We start from the raw sequence: 16,240 nt of genomic DNA, 5'->3' as shown, positions 1-16,240 counted from the left end.
TTTTCTGAAATTTTTTAACGATTTGCACCCAGTGAGTTAAGGGAAGTCATAAATGTTACTAGATTAAACACAAGTATCCATATTTATTTTCTTAACATAAGGCGACATTAGGTTTCTTCCAGACAGTATCAGGGGAATTGAATTTATTTTTTGTGCGCTTTGCAGATTCATGTGTACTGGAATACAGTAGAAAGTAAAATAAGTAAATGAAATTAGTCTTTAAGGAGAAGAGTTTAATGCTTTGCATGGTCCACAGCAGAAGAATAACAACTCAGTGTGGCAGAAAGTGAAGACAATGTTGTTCACTCATACACTATTTCTGACTAAATTAAACTTTCCAGTCTTAACCTAATTAGCTTTTAGGTTTCCAAAGGGACTTTGCCTTCTCTAGTTTAACAGCCGGTGGTTCACACTACTAGTGGGGGGGATTTAGTATTTGACTCTCCTACTGTTACCATAAAATGTTGGACTGAATGAAGAATTAGAATTCATAGAAGATTATAAAATGCCTTAGATCTGATTTTGGAAAATGAAATCCTTCAGGCTTGCTAAAGTATATGGCACTTAAGACTAAAGAAAGGCTCAAAGGGGTTGAAATCAAGAAACAGATTTGAAACCCTCTCTTGAAACGGAGAGGGGAAAGGTTTCATTAAAGAGGCCCTCAAGCTCCACAGCTATGTGTCTCTGCATTTAAATATCTCTTTCATATTGTCCTGATTATATACCGTCTATGTCTCATTCACAAAAACACAATATTGTAATTTTATTGTCTTTATTTTGAAAGAATGGGAGAACTATGTGAAATTCTTGCTTAATTGAGAAGTATTCAGACTTGAGAAAGGTTAAAAAAGGCCCAGCATGCCTCTGAAAGTTAAGTGTTGCAATGCAGCACACAGAATCTTCTGGCTGTTATTAGCCATGCTTTAAATCGTCACAAAGCTTTCAATAATTAAAGAAGGATCTCTGGGCCAAGATGTCAACTTCTATTTCTGTGAAAAGGTTGGAAAACTGCTTATGCAGCACCAAAGATGTGTGCAAAAGGAGAAAAAAAAATCACAAATTCTAAATGCTTACTTTTCTCTTTGAAGCATTTGCATTATAGTTTTGTATGGTGATTTCCTAGGGTACTTAAAAAGACAATTTTGACCTGCTTCTTTCTCATTGAACAGGAATAACTAGGTAAAAATTAAGCTCACGAAGTGAATGTTAGAAAAGGAGGGGATATTTCCAGTCTTGAAATATCTCTTTGGATCATAATCTAAAACCAGACAAAACTGTTGAAATAACCCAGTAAATGCTGTTTGTCATTCAACTCCACCTGTGTGCTCTGATAAGAATATAATCCTGAAAATCCTGTGAATCTAGAGTTGAAAGATTCCCTATGTTGGTCAAGAATCTTTGTCTTCCATGAACCTGAAGGTGACCGATAAGGCCAAATCAGAATCTGCACTCTCTCTGGCTGGCTGAGCGGGTGTTGCGTCTGGAGATAACTGGTTGCTCCTGTCATGAGGAGCTCACCTCAATGCCGTCTCTTCACTTTCTTCTTCTGATAGTTTTGGATCTCAAAGCGGCGACACCCTTTCCAGATCTTCTTCCTCTTTCTGTTTGAGTCAAGGGCCATAATCGTCTAGGAGTTGAGAATGATGTTGCATGTATTCGGGATTGTTCTTGCCAAGTTAAGATGGGAATCTTATGACGAGAACCATCTTGGGGGGCCTGGAGCCTGGCATCCAGATGACATGACCAATCCATCGGAGCTCAGAGTGGATGATCATAACATTAAAAGTCAGAGGTGTGTTTGAGCCTAGAAGATCAGTAAGCAGGAGTGTATCCTGTTGTCTATACCATTACACACAGGAAGAGAACATGACTCTCCTCAGATGGGACCCTAATCCATTGCAGGACTGTGTGCAGCTGCTGGCAATCAATGATACAGCTGGGCTGACTATTGAAATTGGGGTGAACTACTTTGCTCTAAAATGTCTGCAGCAGGGACTCAAACCAAAGTCCAAACCTGTGCGCTATGCTGTCCAATAAATAAAATTGGTCCCAGATAAATCACTCTTTTAGCGTCAGCAAATGAAAGATCAGTGCAGTGACTTTGCAAAGCCATTCAGTTTTGATGAACTCTGCTGCAGAGAAGAAGAGCTGCATATTACGTCTCACAACATTAGCATTTGTAAACAAGCAAAAAAGACCTATCTGCAAAAAAGAAGGTTAAATTTATACTACAGTCTCAATACACCATTTTTTGCTGGTGGACCACAATGCAAAAACACCAGTCACCATGAGTAGTATTGAATTATTTTGGACTGTAAGATTGCCTGTCTGCCAGCTTAGGCACCCAGTTTGCTCTCCTGGTAGGTGGCTGCCTTTCAGCAGTTCTGGCTGCACATTGCAGAACAGGATCTGTCTGGAGACCCGAGTGTGTCTCCTGAACACAAGTTGATTAGTGCAGCTGTTCTACTGAATTCAGCATCTAGCTCGGCATGGGAAGGCACTGCCTTCATTTCATCAATAATGTGGCTGCTGCAGCTCCAGACGTCCTCTTCGTCTGACCTCCTCTGGGAGAAGGGCACATTTTGGCAGCCTTATCCGGAAAACATTTTGACTGGCTACCAGAGGAATGTCTGCAATACATCATCTGATTCTGTTCCAGATAGTCCCTAATATGGAATGCAGGCATGCAGGCCAAACTGCACTATTGTGAGCATTTAAAAGAAAAGCACAATATATCACACATTGCAGCTAACGTTTACAAGTACAGCAGTACTTGAAATAGGCATTTAACATACTTAGCATTCTCTGACTGACTATTATGCATAGACGTCTTGCTATTTTTCAAGCATGGATATTGTGTTTTGTAAAGTTGTAAAATGTGCTCATGGAAATGGAAATGCAAAATGCAAAGCCTAAAGAGAGATGTACTTTAGATTGCAGCAGATTCCAGAATACATCTATTAGTTTTAGTGTACATTTGCTTGCAGTTTGTGAACAAGTAACTGTTCTCACAAGTAATATTTCTTAGGACTTCACTTAAGAACCAAGTCTCTTAAAATAAACGTTTAAAAAACTTTAATGAAATAAAGAAAAAAATAAGCCATATATATTTCAGCCCCTTAAATAAATGCTTTTTACAAAATAACTGAAGTGTTGTTGGGACATCAGATGCCATTAATGTAGTTTTGCTTTGCCTTGTGTTTTTCTCAAAATATCCTTTGAAACTAAATTCTCAAATGTAAATTAAGCAAATCATTCTACTTCAGAAGCTTAAGAACCTGCAGTGCTAAATCATTAGCGTAATATCTTCACTGATCATTCTTTTACACTGTTCAGAGCTGTCAAGCAATGGAACTCTCTATGCACTACCTGAAATCTTAATCCGTAACAGACCAGCAAAATGAGGAAAAAGAAAGCTTTCAAACCAAAGCTCGACTTGAAAATTAGATATTTCTTGACAGAAATGTTTGGCTTAATAAATTCGTTTTCACCTCAAAATGTATTTTGTTTTAGTTTTTAAGAAAAGTCTTTAAGTCTACCGTTCCCAAAACAGTACTTCAGCAGAAAGTGAAAGATGATTATGAATGATCTTGGTATAACTTGGTATAACCGTGTGATGTATTTTAGGGTGTGTTATATGTAGCTGTGTAATTATCTGTTGCAGATTTACATAGTGAAAGACATGCTAAACCTGTATAAGCATAGGACATCACTTAATTATTAAAGACAGTAATGAAGTTGAAAACCAATTATGAAACTTCTACCTGCTGGATGCATAATAGTGTACCATTTGTTGCATACCATCGAGAAAAATCTATATAGTGTAGTAAAGCACATTGAAGTTATGGTAAAATATTCATTAGGGATCAGTGCAAGTAAACCACAGTAAAAACATAAAGTATAGATAATAAGTGTTATACATGTACAGTAGTTGTGATTTCATGACTTTCATCCCATTATTTCAAGGTTCCATTCTTCTGCATTGAGGAAAAAAGCTTAGGGAATCTCTTTTCTTTTTTTTAGACTTTCTGTTTTTTAGACTGTACAGTTTATTGGGGGTTAATATTTTTTTCTGTATTCTTAGAACCGATAAAATGACATATATTACCTCTCCTCAATAGCAAAGAGCATCGGCTGATTACTTTGAATAGTCCCCATGTAAAAAGAGCATTTGGAAAATGTATGACTATCTCCCTTAAAAAATAGTAGTGGTTTTGATTAACAATTGTGTAACTGCATAGGAGTTTGAATGAATAGATTCATCCTCCAGATGGGTGGCTTTTGTATAAACTTCAAAAAATGTTATTTAGCAGGAAGGAAAATGTTTAAGCTTTGAATAATGACACTGTAAATCAGCAGGGCACCTTGTGGTAGTGGTAGATGAATATAACATTTCAAATACTCAAACATCAACTTGACAAATGTACTGTATTAAGTCTGGCTGCAAGCCATGCTTTTCTGAATCGGGGCAGCAACTGTGCAAAACTGCACTTTTCTAAAAGGCCCTGATTACTCATCACTCTGACTGCTGATCAATTTCCTTGACTCAGCTGGATAGACTGCATTAGGAAAAAAACCCTCCTAAAGACACGTACATTATCGCTTTTACACCAACAAGCTCAAAATCATCAATAGAAAACCATGGTTAAAATACAATACTAATACGAAATACACTGAGTGAACGCAGGAATAAATGCAGGTATTTCAGTTAGAAGACAAAGGAGATAAACCACATTTCCCTATGAAAATCTTCCCTCTATACAGATGTTTTGGAATGTCTCAGACTGAATCCCACTGGGTGTGAATAGTTCTTTCAGAGCTTTTTCTCAGCTGTTATTTTTTTAAATTAAATATACTGTATTGTTCAGCATATTAAAAGAAGATTTAAGTGCAGTGTTTATAACAAATAACATTGAACATTCAACACAGAATCATTTTCTGTTTCCTTTGTAAATGTTTCTATATAGGTATCAGAAAAAGACAGAGCTGTTTCTCCAAACACATAATCTTGCAGGTTTTATAGATTTTTAGATACTTTTTTTCCATTGGTAATTATGAATTGGAGTCAGGAGCGGAGATCCAGATCATATCAGTAAAGCCTGAAGATTGGTTTACTTCTGTAACAGAGAGTTCAGAGTGACAACTAGAAAATTATGTTGGTCACAACGCTGTGAGTAGATGGAAACAGATTTAAACCTAACAGTCATACAATAGGCTCAGTATGTGGAAGGAATCAGCATGGATCCCTGACTCCAAAACTGCAGTGTAATCACTGTTTATGATGAACACAGACTGAAATATACAGCTGTACATCTTTAGTGTACTGTTAGTGTAGTATAACAGAACATGCTTTTGGTGAGAGAGGGACAAACTGATTGACCTAAACTCACAAAACGAAAAATCAGTTTTTATAAAATAAGAGCTCAGATAGTGCCTACCTCACAAGGAAATTTGAGCTGCAAAAGTAGAAAATGACATTTGTGCGTGTCAGTGGGCTTTCAAGGTTGTCTTTCAAGCTTAAAAATCAGGCTTTACTTATAGAGAAAACAGCCAACAAGCTGCAGTTAAATGTATTATTTCCTGGGAGCAGAAGTTTATTTTAGCATAAACCAAAGCCTGGGACTAGGCCTTGTGTGTTAGGACAAAACGTGTTCTGTACTGATCTTCATCCCGACTGGAGAGGCAGGACTTTATCTGGGTTTTGGTCATGGTTCCCAGAAGCCAGCTTCCTTTCGTATATGTGTCTGCAATCTTTTCTCTGACGGGTAAATTATTGATAAACCTCCTCCAGGCCCCCTTACTCCACTACTGAAGAATGTTTTAAAAGAGCTGCACAGATTGTAAATATTTCAGCATTCTGAGGGAATGAACTCAGAGCTTCATATTCTTCTCTTCTTTTTTTGTAGGCGAAGATTTTATTCAAATACATTTATAAAGTGCATGGTAAAAACGGATATATATATTTATATTCCTTTGGAAGCTGATTGGGTATTTACACAATATACACAAAGTTCGAGGTACCCTCTGGGGGAGGCAGGCGAGGCCTTGAAGGGGAATCACAAAAGTTGGCACGTCACGCCGGCGTCTTCTGAGTGATTGCAATTGTGGACGTTCCAGGCTATGTGAGAGCACTGCAGAAGGGAGGTCTCGTCGCCCCGGCATTTCAGATTGTCCAGGTGGATGCTTCCGCTGCCTTGGCCGAAGAAAGCCTCCTCCCGGGCGCTGGTGGCGTTGCCGCAGCCCAACTGCCTGCACACGACGCGGGCGTCTCTCAGGTCCCAGGCGTCGTCGCAGACCGTGCCCCACTGGGCCCGAGAGAAGAGCTCCAGCCGGCCCTCGCAGCGGTGCGTCCCGTTCACCAGCCTCACTGAGCCTGGGGGAGGACAAGCGCCAGCGCAGGTCACACTCCTGCATCCGTCTGCTGAACTGTTTCACCAGCTCAGGGGCGCGGGGTGGGGGGGCGGTACCTATCCCGGCAAGCAACTGGCACGAGGCAGGGCACACTCTGGACAGGACGTCCATGCATCGCAGACATACAGACATTCGCACACGCTCACACCAGGGCCAACTTTCCCAGAAGCCATTTAACCCGCCGGTATGTCTTTGGGCTGTGGGAGAAAAGCCACAGGCACACGGGGAGAACATGCAAACTCCACACAGACAGCAGGAATTGAGCCCAGGGCCCCAGCTCCGTGAGGCAGAATTGCTAACCAATGCATCACCATGCTGTCCTATTTGTCACACCTGAGAAATAATCAGATGTCTGGGCAGCCCATTTCAGATTGTGCCTCTTCGTGGACTGATGACTTTTTAACTTCCTCAGATACCCAGCGCTGTCTTTTACAACACTGTCAGTGGCACTGAGCTATGGAGCAATGGGAGAATCACACTTTGTAAACGCAACATCAGTCTGTCTGACTGTGTAGTATGGTGAAGTTAGTTAAAGCCACAATGGGTCCATTTTCCTTACCTATCCCACTTGGAACTAAGATAATGGGAATCCAGGCAGATTTCCAGCCATGGTCAAATATGTGGGGTTTCTACAGGCTTTACCAGCTCTATATACTGTATTCCCTGCGACTAGCTCTGCACAGACTGTCAATGCAGATCTAATTTTTTTAGTGTTCTTAAAAAACACCCTGTTTGCTGTACTTCTGGGGGCTACTTACCTTCAGTGGGTGCTTTGATGGAGGCAGTTGTAGGTGTAATGCCAAAGTCTTTAAAAGCTGGGGGCATTTCTTTTGCTGTAACAGAAAGAGTCCGTTTTGCTGTTAGTCTTCTTGGGCTCGATAAAAAACTAACAGGTAGTCTGGGCCTTGAGCTTCTGCTTTAAACAGCATTAGCGCTTTATAAAAACACATATAGCACAGTACAGTAAAAAAAACAAAACAATAGGCCACAGAACCGAAACAGAACATTTTTGGTTATGGCTGCTGCTATTGTAGTTAAGGCATGGGTTGACTATACTGTTTGGTAAAAAATGTGCAAATTATTGCTAAATGTAGAATTTATTCTTAAACTTAAAAATGAGTTTTATTCAATGACCTTTGAATTTAGTGAGTTCCCCATTGTCTTTTAAAAACATTTCACCTCACCCTCCATGAGTTTATTCATCACTCCCCACATGGCAAAGGCAAGGCGATATTGCATTTACTGCTGCTGCCTCTCGGCTCTCAGACCCAGGGTTCGATTTTAGAAGAGCGCATCTCCTGTGTGGAGTTTACATGTTCTTCCTGTTTCCACCTAGTTTGTGATGGAGCATGCGCGTCTGGACCCTGGGATGGACTGGCTTCCCATCCCAGGGGTAGCCTTGCCTTTCCAGGATAGGCTCCACGTTGCCTTGTCACTTACCAGGAATAAGAAGCTTTCTAATCATGGATGGGTGGAAGGCTATCCACATACAGTAGCTTCTGTATGTAGCTTCATCACATACAGTGTGATGATTCATAGGTTGCAAGTTGAAATATGAACACCGTTCTCCATACTTTTCTCTAACTTACTGTCTTAGGTGGTCTTAAATCATAAATTTCAAAAGCAAGTCTCCACTTTGCAGTCTGGGATTTTTGGAACATTGCGTGGGAGTAAGCATCTCAATACATGATGGAGAGCATGAATCATGAATTTTAATTTGGGATTTTTGTCCCCCAAAAGTCAACTCCTTTGATGGCATGTTTAATCTGGTATTAAGAAATTGGTTTAAGCCTAGGTCATGCCAGTATCCATCAGCGACAGGTATTCCCAGAGCAGGAATGAAGACATGGAAGAACATGCGTAGGGAAAAAGCGAGTGAACATTAAGCAGCCAGAGCTTTCTTAGCCTTTGATGAAATATCAAGTCCTTGCTGGGCGTCTGCCATTACACAGGATGGAGACACTCTGACGAATCCTTCAAGGCACAGTGGCACAGAACCCTCAGCTCCAAGGCACAGACTTTACTAATTGGCTGTTCCCGAGAGGAGAGCCAAGGCCGCCTTACCTTTGCAGATGACTCCTGCATCCTCGTGGTGGCCGCAGTTGTGTTGGCCCCATCCCAGGTTGAAGCAGTCGGTGAGGTAGTTCTCGGTCCCAGCGCAGTCCACGTTGTCGAGCAGGATGGGCCCGGAGCCGTAGCCGAAGTAGCCCAGCACTTTGGCTTCGATCGCGAGGCCGCAGCCCAGCTGCCTGCACACCACATCAGCGTTGGCCAGGTCCCAGTCGTCGTCGCACACCGTCCCCCAGGCGTTGTTGTGGAAAACCTCCACCCGACCCTGGCAGGTGTTGTTCCCATTCACCACACGTATAGCGCCCCCTACTGGAAGCCAAGAGAACAAAAGGTCAGAGAAAATCGATCTGCATTCAACCCCTTACTGACCAAGCCTATTTAAAGACATACCCCCTCTATATACATATTTAAGCTGAATTGTACTCTCTGTTAAGAATTCAATAAATATATAACTTCACATAACATGATGAATGGGTTTTTGAAAATGAGATATAAAGGGACTTCTTCAGCACAGTGGACTATGCTGATTCTCCTCTCAAGAGTGAAGTATTGTTTGAAACAAATCATTCTTAATATCCATCCATCCATCAGCTTAAATCACAAATAACTGCACTTTGCAAATATGGCATTGTATATGGATCTCCCATGATCACTGTCCTTGAATAAAGACTTGCTGACTGAAATCTCTTGCTCTCTCTCCCACAGCAGTTCAAAGGATCTGTGCTTTGTCTGAATCCGTTTCATTTTGAAACACTGGAAAACCTTTGGGACTGACATGCACTTGAATCTGCTGATATGTCTTGTGTTTTTGGACTGAGGAAACTAGCATCATCACCGCACTGCAGTCAACTGGCCAGCTTTTTAAGATGTGCTGTGTGAATGATGTGATATCATGTGACTGCAAATAATGATAACATGATTAGATTATTCCTTCCCTCCTGCACTAAGCAAAACTGAAACCCATTCCTGACAAAGTGGAATGGAAACAGAATATGACAGCCATTGAAAACTGAATTAAATGACTTCATATGTTTTTGTACTATTGCAGCATTTCACTTCTTGTTTACCATTCCCTAATATAGTCTCACTGGTCTTTTTCATTTGAATATAACAAACATTGTCATTGCTACAAAGCTTTCTTGTTCACTAAGGTTGAATGAGTCAAGCTAAGATGTGTATCAGTATGCACAGGATTAAATGCCTTTCAGGGCATTGTATCCCACTATTTTCTGTCCACACCACCTTTCCCAACTTAATACTTTGAGAGAGCCATTCCAGCTTCTAGTTCCAGTGGAACGGCATTTACTTAGCAGCTAAATGCCTGAACAAAGATAAAAACTGAAACTCAAACAAAACACAAAACTTTCTATGACCAATGAGTTATCATTTCTGTACATTTTGACTCACTCAGGGATACGAAACACACTGTACACCTTGAAGTTATGAATATTTCAGATTTTAATCCCTACAAGACTGTGCCAATAGGCAGGCAAAAGCACCCATAATGACGAGTTGACATTTGGATAGATCTCACCCCCGTGTTGTCATTACCTGCTGGTACAGTGGACGTTTTTTGAACCTTCATTGTTTGAGAAATCGTTGCTGTGACATCTGTAGCTAAGAATAAAGAAAATAAAATGTATAAAAACTACACTGCACATACAAACATCTTTATACAGTTGTACTTTCCAGCCTTTGTAAATGTTGTCTTTGTTATAAAATTGTTTCTAACTAAACAGATTGTCAGCAGTTATGTCTCTTTTATCTGGGTAGATTTTTATAGAAAATCTTCCATTGTTTGTCAGGTTTTTGGTGTAGAACATCATGCAGTGTTTGTAATGTGATGCAATGTGCAGTGCCTGGTTCAAATTATTTAAATATGGCAGAAGAACACAGTGAATTTACTTTTTTCTCAAAATGACGATTCTAGACTGCCACCTAGTGTCAGGTGAGCTGATATATTCAAAACTAATTCTCAAAACTGTTGCGTGACATACTGTATTTGAGGTATACTGTAACCATAAAACTGCAAATCAAACATAAATTCAGACGTATCAACTCTCTACAATACAGTACACTGATAAATCATATTTTCTCTTCATTTTCAGTATTTCCCTGTACTAAACTGTATACAGTTTTGTGTGTAGTATCACAGAAATCAAATGCATGCCTTTTCCCAGGACAGGCAGAGCTCCAGCAGTGATGGTCCAGTACCTGCAATCTTACCTGTAGTAGCGTCCATCCTGTACACAAGAGCTCTGGCCATTGTTGCAGTGAAGTTTAGAGAAGGTGTTGGCGTTGTTGAGCCTGTTATAAAATGATAACGTTTGCATTTTATGGACAAACATAGATGAAGAAGCGTGAGGCTTGCAAGAGAAGCTGGTTTGTGGTTTTAGCTCTTTTAATTTTCCCAGATATTGTAACACTCAATAGAAATAAGCAAACTGTTTGATATTTTGATATGGGTGAGTGAATTATGCCAAGCCAGTCTAAGCTGTTTTTAACTACTCTATTGTTGAGCCAGAGACATTAGTTCAGAACGTGAACCTGCTACTACAGAATTAGTTATTTGTGACTAAATTATTCCCATACAGTAAATTTGTTTATAGACATACAGAATTAAAATATCAGTCTGGAATTTCTAGTTCTGATATGGTTTCCTCTGCTCCTTAACAAGTGTATTTAAAATCTGATAATGGAGTATACGCACTCACACAATTTTGCTTTCCACATTGTGCACTAGACCTACATTTAAGAGATCAATGGCTGTGTGAAAATCCTGAGGACAGAGTTCTTGCAGAGTAACTGTAATTTCAGTTAGCTGGCTTTCTTTGAGAAAAAATGAAATATTCAAATGCACATTGGTATAACTTAATTAATACAGTATAAGGAATTCCTGTCAGTGGTCTCTTGCTTTTTTTGGTGTAACAAACATTAGCAAATCTGAAGTCCTTGCACTGTATTCTGTAAAATATGCTCTTTACTTATTAGGAGTGTTTCCAGTCCCTGGTTTAACAAAGAACTCAGTTCTCTGCAGTACCGAATGAGCAGTAGTAGCTTTTTGGAACACACATGTACTGGTAAGGCCAGTGTGAGCCAGTGATGGACACGTGCTTGTACAGCTACCTGAGCAGATCACTCCAGCATCTTCGTGGTGCCCGCAGTTGTGAATCCCCCAGCCCAGGCTGTAGCAGGAGGCCAGGAGGGGCTCGTTGCCGTTACAGTTGACGTTGTCCAGGAGGATGAGGCCTGTGCCATATCCGAAGAAGGCATTGGTGGTGTAGGTCAGGGCACTTCCACAGCCAATCTGCTGGCAGACCACATCAGCGTCTCTCAAGCCCCAGTCGTCATCGCACACCGTACCCCAGCTCCCCCGGTAGAAGATCTCCACCCGGCCCTGGCAGGAGTCCGCACCGCTCACCAGGCGAATGGTGCCCTCTCCTGGAAGACAAGGGCAACTTCAGGGCAGAGCTAAGAGTGGCAGGCAGCAGAGAGGAACCACTGCTGGAGATTTTCCTCAAGGTGACAGATAATCCTGAAGAGCTTCCCCAAAAAGACAGGAGGAAACACCACCTGACCCTACACCTTTGACCCCAAACTCACGCTGACATCAAATCACGGCCCTCACCCTGCCTCTTACCCTAAATACAGCTTATTGCCATGTGAAGCTCGAAATGGAAAGCGTGGTGGGAATCTCTTCGCACTGTTGTCCTTTTAAACAGCTGTCACATTGACAGTATGTGTTGCCCAGTTCAAACTCTTTTATAATAATCCTGTTCATAATCACCATCATAACTTCTGTTCCCAGAATTTCCTGTTCAAACTCCCCAGCAAAAAGCCCAAAAGTTATTCAGGAAAAAGACAGAAATCACAGAGCAGTACTAGAGCAGTAAGCTACTAGGAACAAATACAAAACACTGAATCCTTGGCTCTGTATTTTCCTTCATCTCAAAAGAACTCCCTGTCTGATTTTGGTGAATGCCTTTAAATGCCTTTGCAATGCTACTGTAGGAAGAGGTAAGGAAGCAAAGTTCGACTCAACGCCTCTTCTTGTTTCTTGCGTGCTGCCCAGAATATTTAGCTGGTGACAAAATCCAGTGCTGACATTTTTGGCATTGAGAAAGGTTTTAAACACTGAGCAGTACTTTTTCTCAAGTTGCTATTGAACTTTCTTCGGCACACACAGTAGGGCATGTCTACTGATTCCTTCACCCAAGGAGCTTGCGTCTTTCCCAATGAAATGTGACTAGTACTCTCATTAAAGAGGATGAAACAAAATGGCCTTTGATGGCAATATTATATATTCAGAATGGAGACAAATTCGATATTTGGTTGAGTCTAATTTAATAACTGGGCTTTTTTCCTCTTCATTACTAAAATTGCCATGAAGACTCTAGATTCTGACCTTGTTTGGAAAGACATTACTATGCAGATGGAGAGAAAAGCGTAAGACTAAAAAACAGCTAGTTGATCAGCAGAACTCTACAGTCAAGAACACCCTCAAGTTCATACTGACATTTGACGTTAAAAAGTGAGACCTTTGGTTACAGAATTCAGGAATATAAGTCTCCCATGCCTTTTCTTAACCTGAGGGACAAAGTATAGGCTGTATTAAAAGACTTTTGAAATGCAGACAGTTCCCCCATACTCTTAAAGTGGGGGAAGATGCAGCTGCTGGAGCTTGACCACTAAAGAACAGGCAAATGTTGCAACAAAACTGAAAACAACAGAAGAGAACAGCTGAAACTTACGGAGTCCTGTGAGCTGTGGAGGTGGGGTAGCAAAATTGCTGTGTTCTCGAACTGCTGGCGCAGATGTGTCTGTAAAAAACACAAGACGAAAGAGGAGTTTACTCCAATACACATCTTGAACACAGTAAATGGCTCAGCACCGTGAACTGCACTTTTCTGTAGAATATTCATTTGCTCCACTGCACAGGCCTTAGAAAAAAATATTTGCAATTTTGAGATTGGCTGATATGATTTTTTTCCTAAAGAACCGATCTTCCAGGCACAGAAGGCAGAAGAGGACATGAAAATGAGGTTTCTTGGAGCTGTTCTTCAATAACGTTGGCACGTATGTGTGAGATGATTCATCAGAGACCCATCTGTACAACTGAGGGAAACTGACCGCTGATGCCAAGACAGATCTGGTTTGGAAAGCAGCACAAGCAGGAGTGTCTTGGGTTTTTGACCATGCAAAATCGCTGTGACAGCAATCACAACAAGTGGAGGTTTGTTAGCACACTTACAGCCGCTCTGAAGCCTAACTCAATGCTAGGAAGCACATCAGGTTTTACTAAACCAAGGGCAACACAACACATAACTGTTAAGTGCCGTCTGTCCATCTGACTTTCTGTAATTCAGAGAACAGGGACTGCTCAAGTCTGCTTGTGTGTGCTATAGTTCTGCCAAAATACAAGGAAGCTGTAAGCTGCAAGCTGCAAGGAAAATACAAAAGGACATAATACATATCAATAATATGTGACACTGGCTCCCCCCCAGAACAGCTTAAGTCTGGTACCTCTGCAGGTCACAGCCACATCCTCGTAGTGGTAGCAGTTGTGGACACCCCAGCCCAGGCTCTCGCACTGGCCCAGCCCCCCTTCTCCTCCCCGGCAGTCCACGTTGTCCAGCAGGATGGGCCCAGTGCCCTGTCCGAAGGCCGAGCTGCTGGCCACCGCGAGCGCCAGGCCGCAGCCCAGCTGCCGGCACACAACGTTGGCGTCCACCATGTCCCAGTCGTCGTCGCACACGGTGCCCCAGGTGCCGTTGTGCTGGATCTCCACGCGGCCCTCGCACCTGTTCCTGCCGTTCGCCAGGCGCACTGGGGGACACATTGCGAACACGCGCTCACCTGAGAACAGCGTCACCGACCGCCCTGGGCTCTACAGCCAGCTAATGAATTTCATTCTGTCTTTTCCATAATAGAGCGCTTGGCAACAACAACAAAAAAAAACACATGCAACCATACAAGGTACACGCAACACAAGTAGATTCACCCAAAAGGAAGGAAAAAGCAGTACTAACTCAAAAAAATCATCTGGTGAGAGAAATCCCATGCTTTTTTAGTTTAATCTATGTGTATGTCTATTTTCTAAAGGCTTCTTCAAGTTCAGGGTCATGGGGGGAGCTGGAGCCTATCCTGGCAAGCAATGGGCACAAGGCAGGGTACACCCTGGACAGGACGCGTCCATCTCGGGGGGCACACACACTCCCACCAGGGCCAATTCTCCCAGAAGCCAGTTTACCTACCAGTATGTCTTTGGACTAAGGTAGGAAACTGGAGCACTCAGAGGAAATTCAGGTGAACACAGGGTGAACATGCAATCTCCGAAAGATAGGTTCCTAGGTCTGGAATTGAACCCAGGGCCCCCACAGTGCTAATAACTGTGCCACCGTGCCAGCTTGCTTTGGTTTTCATTTGGCCAATAATCACATATTTACACATGAATAGATGGTTTTCAAGTGGCATGCAGCACCATCGCAGCACACCTAACAGGGAATAAAACTTGATCTTTAAAACAACAGTGATTACAAAAGTGTCACAGTCTTTTCACAGGTCACTGGGAAGAGGTCAATTTGTAGTAAAACTAAGTTAAATGGGCTTGCAGTATATTTCCATAAAACAGATTTTTCCTTTAATGAAGGAAGAACTGTGTAGTGTATTCTTACCCTGCGGTGGAGATAGTACTGATGAAGTCCTGTTGGCTGTGTAGAGCAGAGAGAGAGAGAGAGAAAAGCCTATGGTCAAATTCTTCACTTGTAGGGAGGTAGTTATCATTTTTGACCTTTAAAGGCACAGTTACTGTATATTGGGATCTTCCTGTGAATTTATTTCATATGTTAGGAGATACTCTGTGGCCTTTCTGCTTTAGTTAGACACAAATTGAATGAATATGAAGGAAGAGCATCAGAAATCAAAATCCAGATTTGTCAGGGAAGAAGTAGGGCGAGAACTGGTTTGAAAACAAGGATGTTTAAATCTCTGTCTTCAGCAGGGGGGTACTATGAGAAAGCTCATGGGAATCCCGTCTTGAGATGTCTGCTTCTAGATCACATCACGGTGCCCCTGTGTCACAGGCACAAAAGCAAACAGATTATGTTAAGTGTTTGAAAGAGTGTATGTTCCTCAAAGGAATTCCACAGGCATTGTGGTGTTTCATGGATTGGTGTTCTGGGGCTTTACAGTAAAGAAACTAACACAAAGGTATTTATCTTTCTCAGAAGAATGCCACTTGTATTTTGTTAGTGTTATTGCTAAAGGCCTTGATGGTTTATAGTTTCATTTCCAAACAAAGGATGAGAGGCTTTTAAACAAAAACCTAAATTGGGTCATTCCGTGGGTGATCTCCTGTTAATTTTGTCCATTTTAAAGGTCAGAAGACCTGTTGTGTTATTAAAACATTGATCATTATCGTATTAAAAACACAATACAACTCAATAAATCCACAGGAAAGCAGAGACTTCAGGCTTAAGAACACTCACAGTGGAATAAAAACATCTAAAGCTTTGTCTGTGTGAGTTCGTTCTCAGAGTGAAAACATTTCTACATCCCAAAATAAAAATGCTTTTAATGCTCTATGGTCATCTAAAATGATATTGAATTTTTAACAAACCTAATACAGTATCTACACATCATATGTAATTATTGGAAAGTCAATCCCTATTATAAGGATTCAAAAAAAGTACACAAATGTAGACAATGCAAAAGCATTACACTTACCAGCAGTTTCTCTTTTGGACACACTGAGATATCC

At 41.4% G+C, this 16,240-nt stretch overlaps 1 protein-coding gene across 1 annotated transcript; it reads right to left on the bottom strand.

Annotated features, from left to right (window-relative positions):
• Nucleotides 1-3,105: 3,105 nt before the first annotated feature.
• On the bottom strand, nt 3,106-16,240 carry ssc4d (scavenger receptor cysteine rich family member with 4 domains; the record flags this gene model as incomplete). Its single annotated transcript, XM_088616059.1, has 10 exons — nt 3,106-6,373; nt 7,170-7,244; nt 8,476-8,790; nt 10,033-10,098; nt 10,708-10,788; nt 11,608-11,922; nt 13,233-13,301; nt 14,005-14,307; nt 15,156-15,191; nt 16,207-16,240. Coding segments are annotated over 10 exons (1,611 nt in total), but the record flags the coding sequence as incomplete, so codon positions are not given.

Source organism: Lepisosteus platostomus, chromosome 22 (assembly GCF_059453375.1).
Source record: "Lepisosteus platostomus isolate fLepPlt1 chromosome 22, fLepPlt1.hap1, whole genome shotgun sequence".
NCBI lineage: Eukaryota > Metazoa > Chordata > Actinopteri > Semionotiformes > Lepisosteidae > Lepisosteus > Lepisosteus platostomus.
This window is presented reverse-complemented; position numbering and strand designations above follow the sequence as displayed.